At 38.6% G+C, this 15263-nt stretch overlaps 1 protein-coding gene and 1 long non-coding RNA gene across 2 annotated transcripts; both read right to left on the bottom strand.

Moving 5' to 3' along the window:
• Positions 1-82: 82 nt before the first annotated feature.
• On the bottom strand, positions 83-1321 carry LOC103934551. Its single transcript, XM_009344302.2, has one exon. It carries the CDS (start codon positions 1319-1321, stop codon positions 83-85), a length of 1239 nt encoding a protein of 412 aa, XP_009342577.2.
• Positions 1322-3041: 1720 nt separating this feature from the next.
• On the bottom strand, positions 3042-4028 carry LOC108866158. The gene is made up of 2 exons (XR_001951974.2): positions 3547-4028; positions 3042-3441 (listed from the first exon to the last, which is right to left on the bottom strand). It is a non-coding gene; the product is annotated as an uncharacterized LOC108866158 (long non-coding RNA).
• Between the last annotated feature and the right edge of the window lie 11235 nt (positions 4029-15263).

The raw sequence follows: 15263 nt of genomic DNA, 5'->3' as shown, positions 1-15263 counted from the left end.
CTCTCTCTCTCTCTCTCTCTCTCTGTGAACTCATGGAACTCCCTCTGCTCTCTCTCTCTATGCTTCGGAAACTTTTTTCAGTCTAACCCCACCATTGATGCACCGCAACACCTTCGTCCCGAAGCTGTCCGTACAATGCCAAGCACTGCCAGTATGCCCTGCGGCTCCTAATATTAATTTTCCCATTATGTCCCTGTGGCTTACACTCCAAGAAAAGCTCATCCACCAAGTGAATCGCTTTACTCTTTACCATGTCCTCCACCACCTCGGCCTCGGCCTTCATCACCACGTACTCCTCCTCCTTAACATTCTTGTTCAGCCACTCTGACATTCCGGTTTGAACCACCTCCTTACCGGAACTCTCCTCTGTCACAGTCTCAATCTTGTACATCTCAAAGTTCTTGTTCCGGGTAGGGTAGTTCTTAGTGAACCAGCTTGTCCCACTTCCGCCTTCCTTCTCCGGCAACCCTACATCAATAAAAACCCTCCTAGGGTAGCTCTCGAGCGAGTCACCCATCAAGTCCGGAAGGTACCTTGTTCGCTTTAAGTACCTCCTTGATTTCCCAGACGAGGCTCTCGGGGGTTCTAGAAGCACATCTTCTAGATTCTTCAGCGCCTCCTTCTTTGCCTCCCTAGCCAAGAGCCTTCTCCTTGTGGGAGAGGTGGTGGTAGAGGACGAAGTTTCGCTTGCACGGTTGCTGGTCTTCCTCATTGCAAAAATGGTTTTGTCAAATCGCCTCAGGTACACCATTTTGTAGTTGTCAGGCTTCTTGAAGATGTTGGAAGCGTCATTGCTGAGCTGAAGCACGACAATCCCACCAACTTTAAGAGTCCTTTCAACGAACTTTGAGGCTGCAGGGAAGGCAGAGACGAATGCAAAGTCGATTGAGTTTTCAGGGACTGAGCTTTGCATGTCGGAGTTAATGAGCTCGATCTCATTAATATCTTCGCTATTGAGGATCTGAGATGCTTTGACAGCTTCGTTGTCTCCGCTGCTTACGAAAATAGCTTTATGTGTGTCTTTCTTGTATAGGCCTTCGTTGGCCAAGTCACGGAAGATCAAAGGAAGGAGCTCCAGATTAACGACGTTGGATGAGCTAATTATTTTAGGCAGATAAGTGGTTGCTGTGGGAAGGAGTGAGTTCAACCATGGGAGCGAGACGATGCACAAAGCCAAGATTAAAGAACGAGCGACGAGGATCAAGGATCTAGAATCCGGAATTCGAATAACCAAGTACTTGGCATCTGGATACAATCCGATTGGAGCAGCATACTTCGGGTGGCGTTTGGCACGGAAACCTTGGACCAAATTGAACGCCATAGTCTCGAAAAAAAAATATTGAGTATTAATTCTGTGAGCAAAATTTGAGAATTTCTAGACTAATATTTCAGCTGGTGAAGACAGGTAAAAGATTTAATTGTGAGAAAAAAAAGAGAGCAGATGAATGATTGTTTTGGGACAGAGAGAGAGGGAGATTTAGCGCGGAAAGCCAAAAGAATTTAGCGAGTGCAAAACCGGGCGGCGGTGTGATTCCCACCCACGAGGGCCACACGAGCGCTTTGCATTCTAGACCATAATAACATCAACTGCCTCATCCTCTGCACCTCCATTTCTCTTGATTTTTCAACCCAGATCAGTGTGTTTAATGTGATTCTCCGCCAATTAATACACTTTACTTGCTCGCCATCATCATCACCATAATTTGTATGATGCATGTGTAAGTTAGCGATACATTGTGCGTGAAAACCACATCATACTCCGATCAGCGATTCATGGAGAGAGGCTGCAGAAAGAGAGGCGTTGTATTTCCTTTTTAACTTGGTCTAGAGGGAAATGATATTTACAATTGGGAGATGGGGGTATGTGGGGATGGGAGAGAGGAAGAATATATGGGATACTTTACAGATAGGTTTTGAAGGAGAGAGAGAGAAGGGAGAGGTCCTAAAAGATGGATGGAGCTAAATTTTGCTGTGAGAAAGAAATGGGCGGTGCAACGAGAATTTAGCTTGGCCATTGCTTCGTCCTTCATGCATATTCAGTTATGCATATATGCATGGAGTGTAATTTTTCTTATCAAACGGCTATAACTAAAGCGTAATTGGTTGTGACATACACAACGACTTTGGGGTGGCATATATGCATTGCTTCACTTAGAATCTTCGATATATATATGTTACATTTTCCCGACAATTTTTTGTGTGGGTTGTGAATCCCATCTAGCGAATGTACTATCGGAGTGTCTAATGTCTAACAGATAATTACCAAAACCATCATTCGTTTGGAAACAAAGAATACCGCTATTTGTACTATCTTAACTGATCATTAGTCATTTACTATATTATCTACGACAGGTACATATTTTCATACTAGATAAAGGGAGCTTTCAATTTAGGTGCCTCACACTCATATATGTTAGACACAACATCGATCTACAGCTTATAGAATTTTTATTCAACATTGATTTACAATTCAGATATCACATGTATTATAAGCCGTCATTTTCAGGGTAATAGTAGGTAAAACAAATTTTTTAAACAAATTTTTTTTAAAGTGTTATTAATAGAAAATAAGTACATTAATCAATATTTAACTAATATGTGTCTTACCAATTAATTATAAATTATCTATTAGTTATGATTCAGTATTAAATTTCATCAGAAATTCTTTTACAATTTTTTAAAGCAAGTTGATATTTTCTACTGCTTCTTAACCTACCTTTTTCTTCCCAAATCCACACAGGACTAGTACAAAAAACAGTTTGCGCAACGCAAATACCTTTGTCATGCAAAGTCAAAAAACGTTGCCTGAAAATTAGCTCAACGACATCTTCGTCGCGCGCAAACCGTAGCACAAAGTCTGTGAAAGCAGGGTTTGTGCGACGAAGAGATAACATGCATCGAGCAAAAGGCCTTTGAGCGACGACAACACTTGCGTCGTGCAAGAAGACTTTGCGCAACTATAGGAACCACGTCGCGCAAAGTCTTTTTTTTTTTTTTTTTTTTGGCAAAAATATTGTAATTAAATTATAAACAATAATTAATAAACCAAGTAAAAATATTCAATTATAAAATATATGAAAATGTACATATAATATGTTTGAACATAAAAGAAAAAACTACAAGAAGTAGTCCTCTAGGCTTGATGCATCAGGCTACTGGGTATCGGTTGGGCAAAGTGGCTAGAAGGTCAAGTGTTTGACTAGAAAAATACAAAAATTAAATTACAAAGGTTTCTAGTTGCAGTTTCTCTATCGGCAGATTGACTGTAAAGTTATCGAAAATCTTTAACCAAGCAAAAGTTTCGATAATATCTCTCCCATGGTGGATGCGTCACCTTCATTATCCATCTCCACGCCAGATTCCAGGACTGCAGCATCTAACATTAACTTCCTTTTCGCAATCTCGTAGACATTTTCATCAACTGTACCCTTAGTGACTAGCCTGTAAAAGACATGACAGGTTATAATCCTACAATTTTCCATTCAAGTTTATGACTCAAACCAATACCACATTATAAAAGCAGGGAAGAAGGGGTGGGGGGTAAACCTGAAAGGTGCTTCTCTCAGTTTGGTAAGTATATGGTAACAGACTTCACTTGACCGATGCGATAACAACAATCTTCTGCCTGTCGATCAATTTGCGGGTTGAAAACCATATCATGAATAACTACGGTATCAGCTCCAACCAAGTTCAAACCCTGGCCTCCAGCTCTTGTGGACAGCAAGCAAGCAACTATAGAAGTGTCATTATTGAATGTATCAACTATAGTCTGTCTTTCTGTCGCCTGAGTGCTAACATTCGGAAGATACGGGTTAACAGACGAGAAACACAACTTACAATAGATGAGGTAACAATTCAATTAACCACAATCAACAAGTGGAACTTGTTGGAAATTCAAATTAAAAGTCATGTGATCTGTCCATGTGATGCTAACCTTTCTTTACAGATTGTTTCCAGCAAAATATAATCATCATTGCTCCTTCATTATTCAGCCGAATGGTGATGAAAGACAGCAAGTGTGCTGCCATGTGATGTGCTAGCAAGAAGACAGCAGTGTGCTGCCATGTGCTAGTCGAATCTGTGTTATTTGCAGCTGGAAAGACAGCTGCTGTGTGCTAGCCGAATGTAGACAACCTGGAATACATTTGGTCTCTTCATTTTCACGTTCCCATGTGTTAAACACAACAGATATGCTGCTGTCTGTGTGCTGTCAATTGATGGTGTAAAGGTGTAGGTTGTGTTGTATTTAAGGAAGCCTCTCGTAAGGCTTTAGTGTATGAATCCCATCTGATTTGTCATTCAATTCTAGAAGTGTATTTGCAATCTGTTTTTTAATATCAAAGTGCCTTGTTTGCCAAAGCTTGTAGCTTCCCTCATTTCTCAATTTTTTGTCCAATTTTATTGAGAGTGAAAGTGAGAGGTGTGATAGAGTTTGTAAACTTATCACCCACATATTTTGGTATTGAGTTAGTAAACTTTTCAATACCAACAATTGGTATCAGAGCCAGAATACCATTCTGGCAGGTGCAGCAGTTATGGCATCCAACTTAGTGCAGCTCCAAGTTCCCACATTGAAGAAAGAAAATTATGAAAGATGGTGCATCCAATTCAAAGCATTGTTTGGATCACAAGAGCTATGGGAAGTTGTCAGTAATGGGTATGTTGTACCCACTACCGAGCAAGAAGTCACATATACTGCAGATCAAAGGAACACTCTCAAGGATTTATGAAAGAAGGACCAGAAGGCGTTGTATCTTCTTTATCAAGGATTAGAAGATTCAACGTTCGAGAATGTTGCAAAAGCAACAACGAGCAAGCAAGTATGGGACACACTCAGTACAATCTACAAAGGAGTAGATCGGGTCAAGAAAGTGAGATTACAGTCACTTCGAGCAGATTTTGAAACTGCTCACATGAATGAAGGAGAGAGCATCTCCGACTATCACTCAAGGCTCATTGTGATAGTAAATCAGATGAGGAGAAATGGCGAGAGACTCGATGAAGTACGAGTTGTGGAGAAGATACTCCGGTCACTCACATCTAAGTTTGAGCATGTGGTGACTGCCATTGAGGAATTCAAGGATTTGGAGGCGATGAACGCAAAGGAGCTACTAGGATCCCTCATAGTTCACGAGCAACGCATTCAGAAGAATGCAAGCCCCACAACGCTAGAGCAAGCTTTGCAGTCAAAGTTGAATATTGACAAACCAAATAAAGGTCGTGGGCAGTGGAACTCACGTCGTGTGAGTTCATCCAACCGTAGCCGAGGACGAGCCCGAGGAAGAGGTCGAGGCTATGCACAAAATCTAGGTCAGTCTCAGGAGTGGAGATCTACTCGAGGAAAGGCGCATATCCAGTGTCACAGTTGCAAGCAGTATGGACATTATGCAAATGAATGTTCATATAAAAATGGTGAGCATGTCAACATGGCAGAATCAAGTGGAAATGCTGGTGAAGAACTTACAGTCTTACTAGCACACCATGATATCAATAGCCAACAAGATGTCTGGTATTTAGACTCTTGTGCAAGCAACCACATGTGTGGAAAGAAAGAGTTTTTTGCCGAACTCAAAGATGGGCCTTATGGATCTGTGAGTCTTGGTGACTCCTCAAAGTTGCCAGTTGAAGGCAAAGGAAAGATCAAAATCATCCAGAAGGATGGTAAAGAATAATACATCTTCGATACCTACTACATACCAGGTATGAAGAGCAACATTTTGAGCATTGTTCAACTACTCCAGAAAGGGTATGTTGTACATATGGAGGATATGTTTCTCACTCTCAGGAATGCAAGAAGAAAGCTTATTGCACGTGTTCAAATGTCAAAAAACCGAATGTTCCCGTTGAAGTTGAACACAAAGATTGGGAGTTGCAACATCGGTGTAATGGAAGATGGGTCATGGAAATGGCATCTTCGGTATGGCCATCTTCATTTCAATGGCCTAAAGTTGCTGTCAAATGAAGGAATGGTTCATGGTCTACCCCAGATTGAAGCCACACGCCAAGTATGTGAAGGTTGTGTGCTTGGCAAGCAAGCACGACTATCATTCCCTGTTGGTGATACATGAAGAGCAAGGGCACCACTGCAGTTGGTGCACACAGATATATGTGGTCCATTGGATCCCATGTCTTATGGAGGTAATAGGTATTTTATTACTTTCATTGATGATTTTAGTAGGAAGACTTGGGTTTATTTTCTCAAGGAGAAGTCGGCTGCCCTAAAAATCTTCAAGGAGTTCAAGGCACTCACAGAGGCTGAAAGCAACCACAAGCTTGTGGCTGTGAGATCAGATAGAAGTGGAGAGTACACCTCCAATGCTTTCCAAGCATACTGCAAGGAGCAAGGAATTAGGCATCAACTAACTGCTGCTATACACCATAGCAAAATGGGATAGCCGAAAGAAAGAATCGAACCATCCTTGACATGACAAGGTCCATGCTTAAGGAAAAGAATTTGCCAAAAGAATTGTGGGCAGAAGCTGTAGCTTGTTCGATTTATTTGTTGAATCAATGTCCAACAAAGAGTGTCAAGAGGATGACACCACAAGAAGCTTGGAGTGGGTATAAGCCGAATGTTGCACACCTAAGAGTTTTTGGGTGTGTTGCATATGCTCAGGTTCCAGAAGCCAAGAGGAGAAAACTCGATGATCGAGGTGAAAAGTGTGTGTTTGTGGGATATAGTGAAGAGTCCAAGGCATACAAACTCTACAACCCACTAACTGGCAAATTAGTGGTTAGTAGAGATGTCATCTTCAATGAGGAAGAGCCATGGAAGTGGAACAACAAAGAAGTCAGTAAAGAGAAGATCGTTTCCACTGATTTTGAAGAACCAGAAGTTGTACCACCTGTTGAGCAACAACCTGCTCAAACAACCACAATAACTCCATTGCACAGAATTGCAAGGAGTGGTCCGACATCTAGTGAAGAAAGCAGCTCCTCAACTCCAGTAAGGCTAAGAAGTCTCACCGAGATATATGGACAAGAAGAAGAAGAAGAAACCAACCTTTTCTGCTTGTATGCAGACCACGAGCCTCTCTCATTCAATGAAGTTGTGGAAGAAGATCGTTGGAGAATAGCCATGGAGGAAGAAATCCATGCTATCGAGAAAAATGACACTTGGAAGTTGACAAAGCTTCCACCAAATCAGAAGGCTATTGGTGTCAAGTGGGTGTACAAGATCAAACGCACTGCAGATGAGAGTGTAGATCGGTACAAATCAAGGCTTATAGCAAAAGGCTACAAACAGAAGTATGGAGTGGACTATGATGAAGTCTATGCTCCAGTTGCAAGACTTGACACCGTAAGATTGCTAATCTCTCTTACCGCTCATCATAAATGGAAAATTTATCAACTAGATGTCAAGTCAGCCTTCCTTAATGGAGTTCTTGAGGAAGAAGTGTACGTGGAACAACTGGAAGGCTTCCAAGTACAAGGAGAAGAAGAAAAGGTGTATCGTTTGAAGAAGGCTTTGTATGGCCTCAAGCAAGCACCACGAGCTTGGAACTCAAGGATTGATAACTACCTTCACCAAAATGGATTTCAGAAATGTCCATACGAGCATTCAGTTTACATGAAGAATGGTGCAAAATGGGAGTTCTTAATTATTTGTCTCTATGTAGATGACTTGTTGTTTACAGGAAATAATGAAGCAATGTTCTGTGAGTTCAAGCAATCCATGTTCAGTGAATTCGAGATGACTGACAATGGATTAATGTCATACTTTCTTGGCATAGAGGTGAAGCAAGAAAGTGACGGTATCTACATCTCTCAACAAAAGTACATGAGAGATATATTGGAGAAATTCAATATGGATAAGTGCAATATTGTCAACACTCCAGTTGCAACTGGATTGAAGCTGTCCAAGGAAGGAGAAGGTGAGTTTGTAAACTCAACCGTGTACAAAAGCTTGGTTGGAAGTCTAAGGTACCTTACAATCACAAGACCTGATATAGTTTATGGTGTTGGACTCGTGAGTCGATACATGGAAACGCCAAGGGAGTCTTATTGGCTGGCTGCTAAGAGAATTTTGAGGTACATAAAAGGTACTCTAACCTATGGTCTGTTTTATAATTTTGGTGAAAATGCAAAATTATTTGGTTATTCAGATAGTGATTGGGGAGGTGACTAAGATGAAAGGAAAAGCACAACTGGCTATGTGTTTTTTCTAGGATCAACAGCTTTCTCATGGACTTCAAAGAAGCAATCAATTGTTGCTTTGTCATCATGTGAAGCCGAGTATGTTGTTGTAGCCTCAACAGTATGTGAAGCAATTTGGTTAAGAAATCTATTGAAGTCAGTGTGTCATCCACAAGTGGAATCGACTGTGATTCATGTGGATAACATGTCTGCAATCAAGCTTGCAAAGAATCCTGTTCAACATGGAAGGAGCAAGCACATTGATACTAGGTTCCATTTTCTAAGGGACCATGTGAAGCAAAAGACAATTGAGCTTGTCTATTGTCACACAAAGGAACAAGTGGCAGACATCTTCACTAAACCATTACCAGTTGAATCATTCCGGCTGTAACGTGAAATGTTAGGCATGAAGGCGTTTTAATTTGAGGGGGCATGTTGGAAATTCAAATTAAAAGTCATGTGATCTGTCCATGTGATGCTAACCTTTCTTTACAGATTGTTTCCAGCAAAATATAATCATCATTGCTCCTTCATTATTCAGCCGAATGGTGATGAAAGACAGCAAGTGTGCTGCCATGTGATGTGCTAGCAGGAAGACAGCAGTGTGCTGCCATGTGCTAGTCGAATCTGTGTTATTTGCAGCTGGAAAGACAGCTGCTGTGTGCTAGCCGAATGTAGACAACCTGGAATACATTTGGTCTCTTCATTTTCACGTTCCCATGTGTTAAAGACAGCAGATATGCTGCTGTCCGTGTGCTGTCAATTGATGGTGTAAAGGTGTAGGTTGTGTTGTATTTAAGGAAGCCTCTCGTAAGGCTTTAGTGTATGAATCCCATCTGATTTGTCATTCAATTCTAGAAGTGTATTTGCAATCTGTTTTTTAATATCAAAGTGCCTTGTTTGCCAAAGCTTGTAGCTTCCCTCATTTCTCAATTTTTTGTCCAATTTTATTGAGAGTGAAAGTGAGAGGTGTGATAGAGTTTGTAAACTTATCACCCACATATTTTGGTATTGAGTTAGTAAACTTTTCAATACCAACAGAACTGAGCAAGCCAGATAATAAAACAGATATACCATGTGGCTGGGCACATTTTCTTATGATAAAAACAATCTGTAAATGTGACAAAAGTACACCAGTACCTTCCATCAAAGTCCACTCCAAAATATTAAGCATTGACGTCCACTGGCTGAAAATCAGAACACGATGCCCATCTAGCTTCAGTGAAGGAAGAAGTTGAGCCTATGCCTAATATCATCAACAAGAAAACTCTCCTCAGTTTTGAGCAGAGAGTATCATATGACAACTCTCTCCAAATTTTGACTCAGACCGAATGGTTAGTGAAGTTATTAAAGTAGCATTATACCTGAGATTTTGAAGAAAGCAATCCATATTTGTCCGGAAGCAATCCTTTCTTATCAGGGACACCATAATACAACAAAAGCTGCAGAGAGAGAGAGAGAGAGAGAGAGAGAGAGAATACACAATATCAACATACAATATGTAATCTGCTACACACATACACAGGCACACGAACACTGTACGCCCCAGATAAACAAATCGTTCCAAAACATTGATAGTAATGCATCAAAATTTGAAAGACAAATTCATTTTCAAGAAGTTGAGAAAATACCCGATGTATAGAGAAGTCACTATAATTCTTAAGTTCCCCAATTACTTTGTCTAAGGTACATTCAAAGCCAAATGCACCCATTGGATGTAACTTTCTGGCAAAACGAACAACATCCTCATCACTGTAAATACGCCTTACTAGTAAAGGATGATTTGCAATCTAGAGAATGAGAAAAGAAAAAAAAAGAACAATAAGCAAACATATATACAATCGGAACACACAACTGGGATATCAAAAACATGAAAGTCGAGACAGACGCACCTTACGAAACTGACGAGTTAACCTCTGAAGTTTTTGCAATACGAGCTCATGAAGTTGTTGCATAACATCAGATTTTAAGCGTCTGAAAATAAAGGGTCCCAATATGGATTTCACGCGGCCAATCAAATCTCTATATTCACCACACCAGTTAACAGCTTTTTCAAGTCAACATCCTTAGTAGTGAAAAATCTGGCATCATAAACTCCAGCATAGACCAAAGCTCCTACAACAGAAACACACAAATCAATGAGTCATTTAACAACAAAACTATAATCTAAAAAAATTAATAAAAGTATGAGTTCCACTACAAAATCAATAGTAATCCAAGGAACTTAATCAAGAAACATATGAAATTATTAATTGATTTCAATTCTTAGTTGTTTCTAGTCTTACCTTGGTCAGATTGCAATGTGCAAATACCATTTCTTTTCCATTAAACCTCGTTCGCGTCGTCATCCTCCAATTCGTTCTTCGTAACGACGCAATCGGAGTCGTCGTCCTCCAGTTCGTGTTTAATCTTGACGCAATCGGAATCGGAGTCCTCGCCGTCATGGTAGAGCTGTTGGGGCTTGGAGGCTAATCGGAAGGTGAGGAGGAAGCATACGGGAGAGGATGAGGAAGAGGCTGGCTGGGTGCAGTCGGGAGGAAGGCTACGTGAGACGGAGTGAAAGAGAGGGCGAGATCAGGTAGGGAGTCGGATGAGGAGAAGGACTCTTTTCTGTTTTGTCCTGGGAAAATTCAAAATAAACACCTATTTTTTCTATTTTGTCCATTCAATTTCTTAAGTATCATACGTACAAAATAAATAAATTTAAAGCTACTTAATAAATATATATATATATCATTAAATTTAATGGGATACGAATTCTACGTACTTATTTTTAATGATCCAACTGTAAAACTTGTTTGTATATATTTCGAGATCGCATGCGCCAAAAATTACAAAAAACAAACTTTTAGGTATCAAGTAATGAGACAAAACTTTTCGACGATTATAGATGAATAATCACTATTTAACGGTTATTTTAACTATGATTTTGATTATTTTTACAGCTACACTCCTTGATCCTATATGAATACAATGAACAAATTCGATCCTCAATTTAAAATATTTACACTAGTGGATACCACAAAATCTTATGTTATACTTAATGAAAGTATAAATAAACTAAGTGTTAGTGAATCTATTGTTTTGATGGGATACGCATTCTACGAAACTAATTTTAACGATCCAACCGTCAAACATGTTTGTATGTACTTCGAGATCGCATATGCCAAAAATCGGAAAAAACAAATATTCAAAGATCAAGTAACTTAACAAAACTTTTAACGAGTAATTACAATTTAATGGTTATTTTAACTCCGATTTTGATGATTTTTTACAGTTACACTCCTTGACCCTATATGAATACAATGAATCAACTCAATCTTCAATTTAAAATATTATCACTCCACAAAATCTTATGTTATACTTAATGAAAGTATAAATAAACTCTGAAGTGTTGGTGAATTTATTGTTTTGATGGGATACAAATTCTATGAAACTAATTTCAACGATCCAACCGTCAAACTTGTTTGTATATGCTTCGAGATCGTATACGCAAAAAATTGCAAAAAACAAACATTCAGAGATCAAGTAACGGGACAACACTTTTCGACGGTTATAAACGAAAAATCATGATTTAACGGTTATTTTAATTCCGATTTTGATAATTTTTTACAACTACAATCCTTGATCCTATATCAATACAATGAACTAATTTGATTATCAATTTAAAAGATTTACATAAGTGGACCACAAAAACAATTTGAGCGACACAGTTTGTTCGTTGCGCAAACACCCTTTACGTGACACATTGGTTGGTGTGTCTCACAAACAGTCTTTGCGTAACGCATTGGATTCTGCATCGCGGAAAATATGTTTGCGCAACGACCCCATTGTGACGTCGTGCAAGTTATATATATATATATATATATATATATATATATTAAATTATTATAAAATTTACTGAAAATGTGACTTTACTCCTTTCAAATTCTTTTTTTTTTTTTACATAAAACACAATAATATATTTTTCTAACAAAAACCCAATCCAAAATACAATAATAAATTTAAAGCTACTTAATAAATATATGTACCATTCAATTTCTTAAGTGTTATAACAAAATAAATAAATTTAAAGCTACTTAATAAATATATATACCATTGAACTTGATGAGATACGCATTCTACGAAACTAGTTTCAATGATCGAACCATCAACCTTTCATTGACTTTGGGCGACGAAGATTGCCATCACGCAAAGTCTCGTTGCACAAAATGTCCTTGCGTGATGCTTATTTGTCAACGTTGCACAAAATATCCTTGTGCAACGTAGTTTGCTTTATCGCGCAAGTATATTTTTGTACTAGTGATTGATAGGAGATGCCGACTCTTTAATGATATTTATATTGTATCACCATTGAAGTCAATTTAATGACTATTCTTCACCATATTCAAGAATGGTACTATGATATATTGCACACCTTCACATCTAAATATTGATACCAAAGGTAAGCCTTTTGTTTTACCATAATTTGAATCCATGTTTTCAAAAAATTTCACGAACCATGTTACATTAGGAAAGTTAGCTTTTATTGGCACATTTCCTTTTAGATGTTATAGTGGGTACGTTCACTTAACGTGGGGTACGTTTCAAATTGTATTGTACAATTTAATTTGACGTTGGTACGTTTGAATTTGAAAAATAAATTATAATGATGCATATCAAGAGATATAAGATGCAATAAAGATCACCAAGCATACATAAGCCAATAAAATAGATCATTGTTTAAAAACACGACTTATCTCTCTGTCTCCCCTAAACAAATTGTAGCTTATTTTCAGTAGTTATTCTCACTCTTCTGCAATATTCTCACTTTAAGTGAGTTCAATTCAAAAAGTTCAATTAACGGTTTTAATTAGTATTATAATAACATAACATGGCAGATAATATGAATATTGCTCCACCTAAAAGATAGTTTTACTTATTAGTATGATAACATAATATGTACTACCGTTATATGTCAACCAAAAACTATGATTGTGTGACGCAACCACAATATTTGTGTTGATGATTAATAATCTAATTAGCTTTATGAACAATATTTATGTTGTTGCAGTGCAAGGGTTTTTATGAGTGAACATTACTGTTCGTAATACGACCTAACCAAGCAAAGGACGGGCAGTTACAGTCTAGAACGGAGGTGATATGTTAGTGTTCCATATATAGCCACATCTTTGATGGCTACGAAGACATGTTATATACACATTCCCTCATAGCTGCCATTGTTTTTAAAAATTGCGACATATACCCTCGTCAGCCTAATAAAGCGCAATTCAATCTCATCATAGCTCAAGGTCGAACGAACTCGAATCAGGACAACGTACACCCGATCTGGCTTCGAGTAATTATTACCGTCAAGACATATCTAGGGAGCCCATGGAAGGAGTTTTCAAGAACAGTTTACATTAGAGGTGTAATTTGGGTTAGGCTAACCCAACTTGCTCATGTCTCACACGAACTCAATCAAGCAGGTTTTTTTTATTTATTTTTTTTATTTTTTATTAAACCCATCCTAACCCAAACCGACCTAGCCCAATCCAACTTCAATGCAAATCATTTATTGGGTTGGGTTGGGGTGATATGTCAGTGTTTTATTTATACACATTCTACCAGACATCTCAGCAGCCACCCGAGTAGTTGTTAATTTAGTTTTGTTTTACATATAATTGTACGAATAATTTTATTTCTAATATAATTAAATAAATTTTTACAGTTGAATAGGCCTCCTTCTTTGATGATTGGCCGCCGAATCATAATATGCATCTTGGGTTGTTTTGGCACCCCACTTCTATTCTTAGGCACCCAACCCTCAGTAAAAATAACCACAGAGACGGTGTACAACGACACGATGTGTTGTACAGTGTCTATTTGGCTCTATGTGGTTCTGCCACTGTAAAAAATTATTTTTCTAGTTACCATTTAGGTATTAATTTGTATAATCCAGGTGGTCTAAGCCATTATTCAAGAAGATTTTAATTGGTTCTGAAGTTTTTTAGTAAAACCCGTTTTCAAGCTAAAGACTTGACAAGTTTTCGACCGACGGTTGCAGAGATTTTTGTAGGCATGGAGGTCTTGCTAATAAACAGGCTTACTAGCCATGTATGCAAGACAAGAACACTGCATGCATTGATCTTGTGCGTGTGGGTGTCCATGCAAGTTATGGTTGGACAGAAAATGCCATGCGTCCATCTACAAGGCCAAGTTCTCTAAATATTAGAGCTCTATTGACTTTCAATTCGGTTATTGGGAAGGCTGCCAAGCCGATAATTTTAGCTGCAATTGAAGATGTTAATTTATGATTCGGTGATCAATCATCAAAGCAAGATGCTTCTTCAGGTGAAAGATGAATAGGTTTGGGTGAAGGACATTGTGGTTGTAAGTCAAGATGGAAGTGGAAACTTCATCAACCCCGATGCTACCATTGTCACTGCACCAAATAACTCAGTTGCCTGTTTAGGGTACTTCTTTATATATGTCATTTTGGGTGTCTACAAAGAGTACGTGTCAATTATATCAAAAAAATAGTACTTGTCGATGATGGGAGACAATACCAACCGAATAATCATCCCAGGAAATAACAGCGTAGAAGATGGATTGACAACTTTCAATTCAGCAACTTTAAGTGAGTTCAATTCGAAAGCTTAACTAACGATTTTAATTCGTATTCGAATAACATACATGCCTAAAAACATGAATATTGCCCCACCTAAAAAATGGTTTTACTTATTAGTATGAAAACATAATAAGTACTACCGTTACATGTCAACCAATAATTAATATAGAGTGTCACAACCACAATATTTGTGCAGATGATTAATAGTTATTGCTGCAGGAGGGGTTTTAAGAGTGAACGTTACCGTTCGTAACGCGACTGGACCAAGCAAAGGGCAGGCAGTTGCAGTCCAGAACGAGGGTGATATGTTAGTAATCCATTTGTAGTTGCAACTTTGATGGCTACCAAGACATGTTATATGCATATTCCCTCTAAACTGCCGGTGTTCTTCCAAATTGCAACACATACCCTCGTCATACTAATAAAGCGCAATCCAATCTCACCATAGCTGAAGGTAGAACAATCCCGAATCAGAACAGAGGGACTTTGATCCACAATTGCACTATTAAACCTACAC

Source organism: the organism of the source record quoted next, unplaced genomic scaffold, assembly GCF_019419815.1.
Source record: "Pyrus x bretschneideri cultivar Hongxiangsu unplaced genomic scaffold, Pyrus_bretschneideri_v1 Contig2, whole genome shotgun sequence".
Classification (NCBI taxonomy): Eukaryota; Viridiplantae; Streptophyta; class Magnoliopsida; order Rosales; family Rosaceae; genus Pyrus; species Pyrus x bretschneideri.
This window is presented reverse-complemented; position numbering and strand designations above follow the sequence as displayed.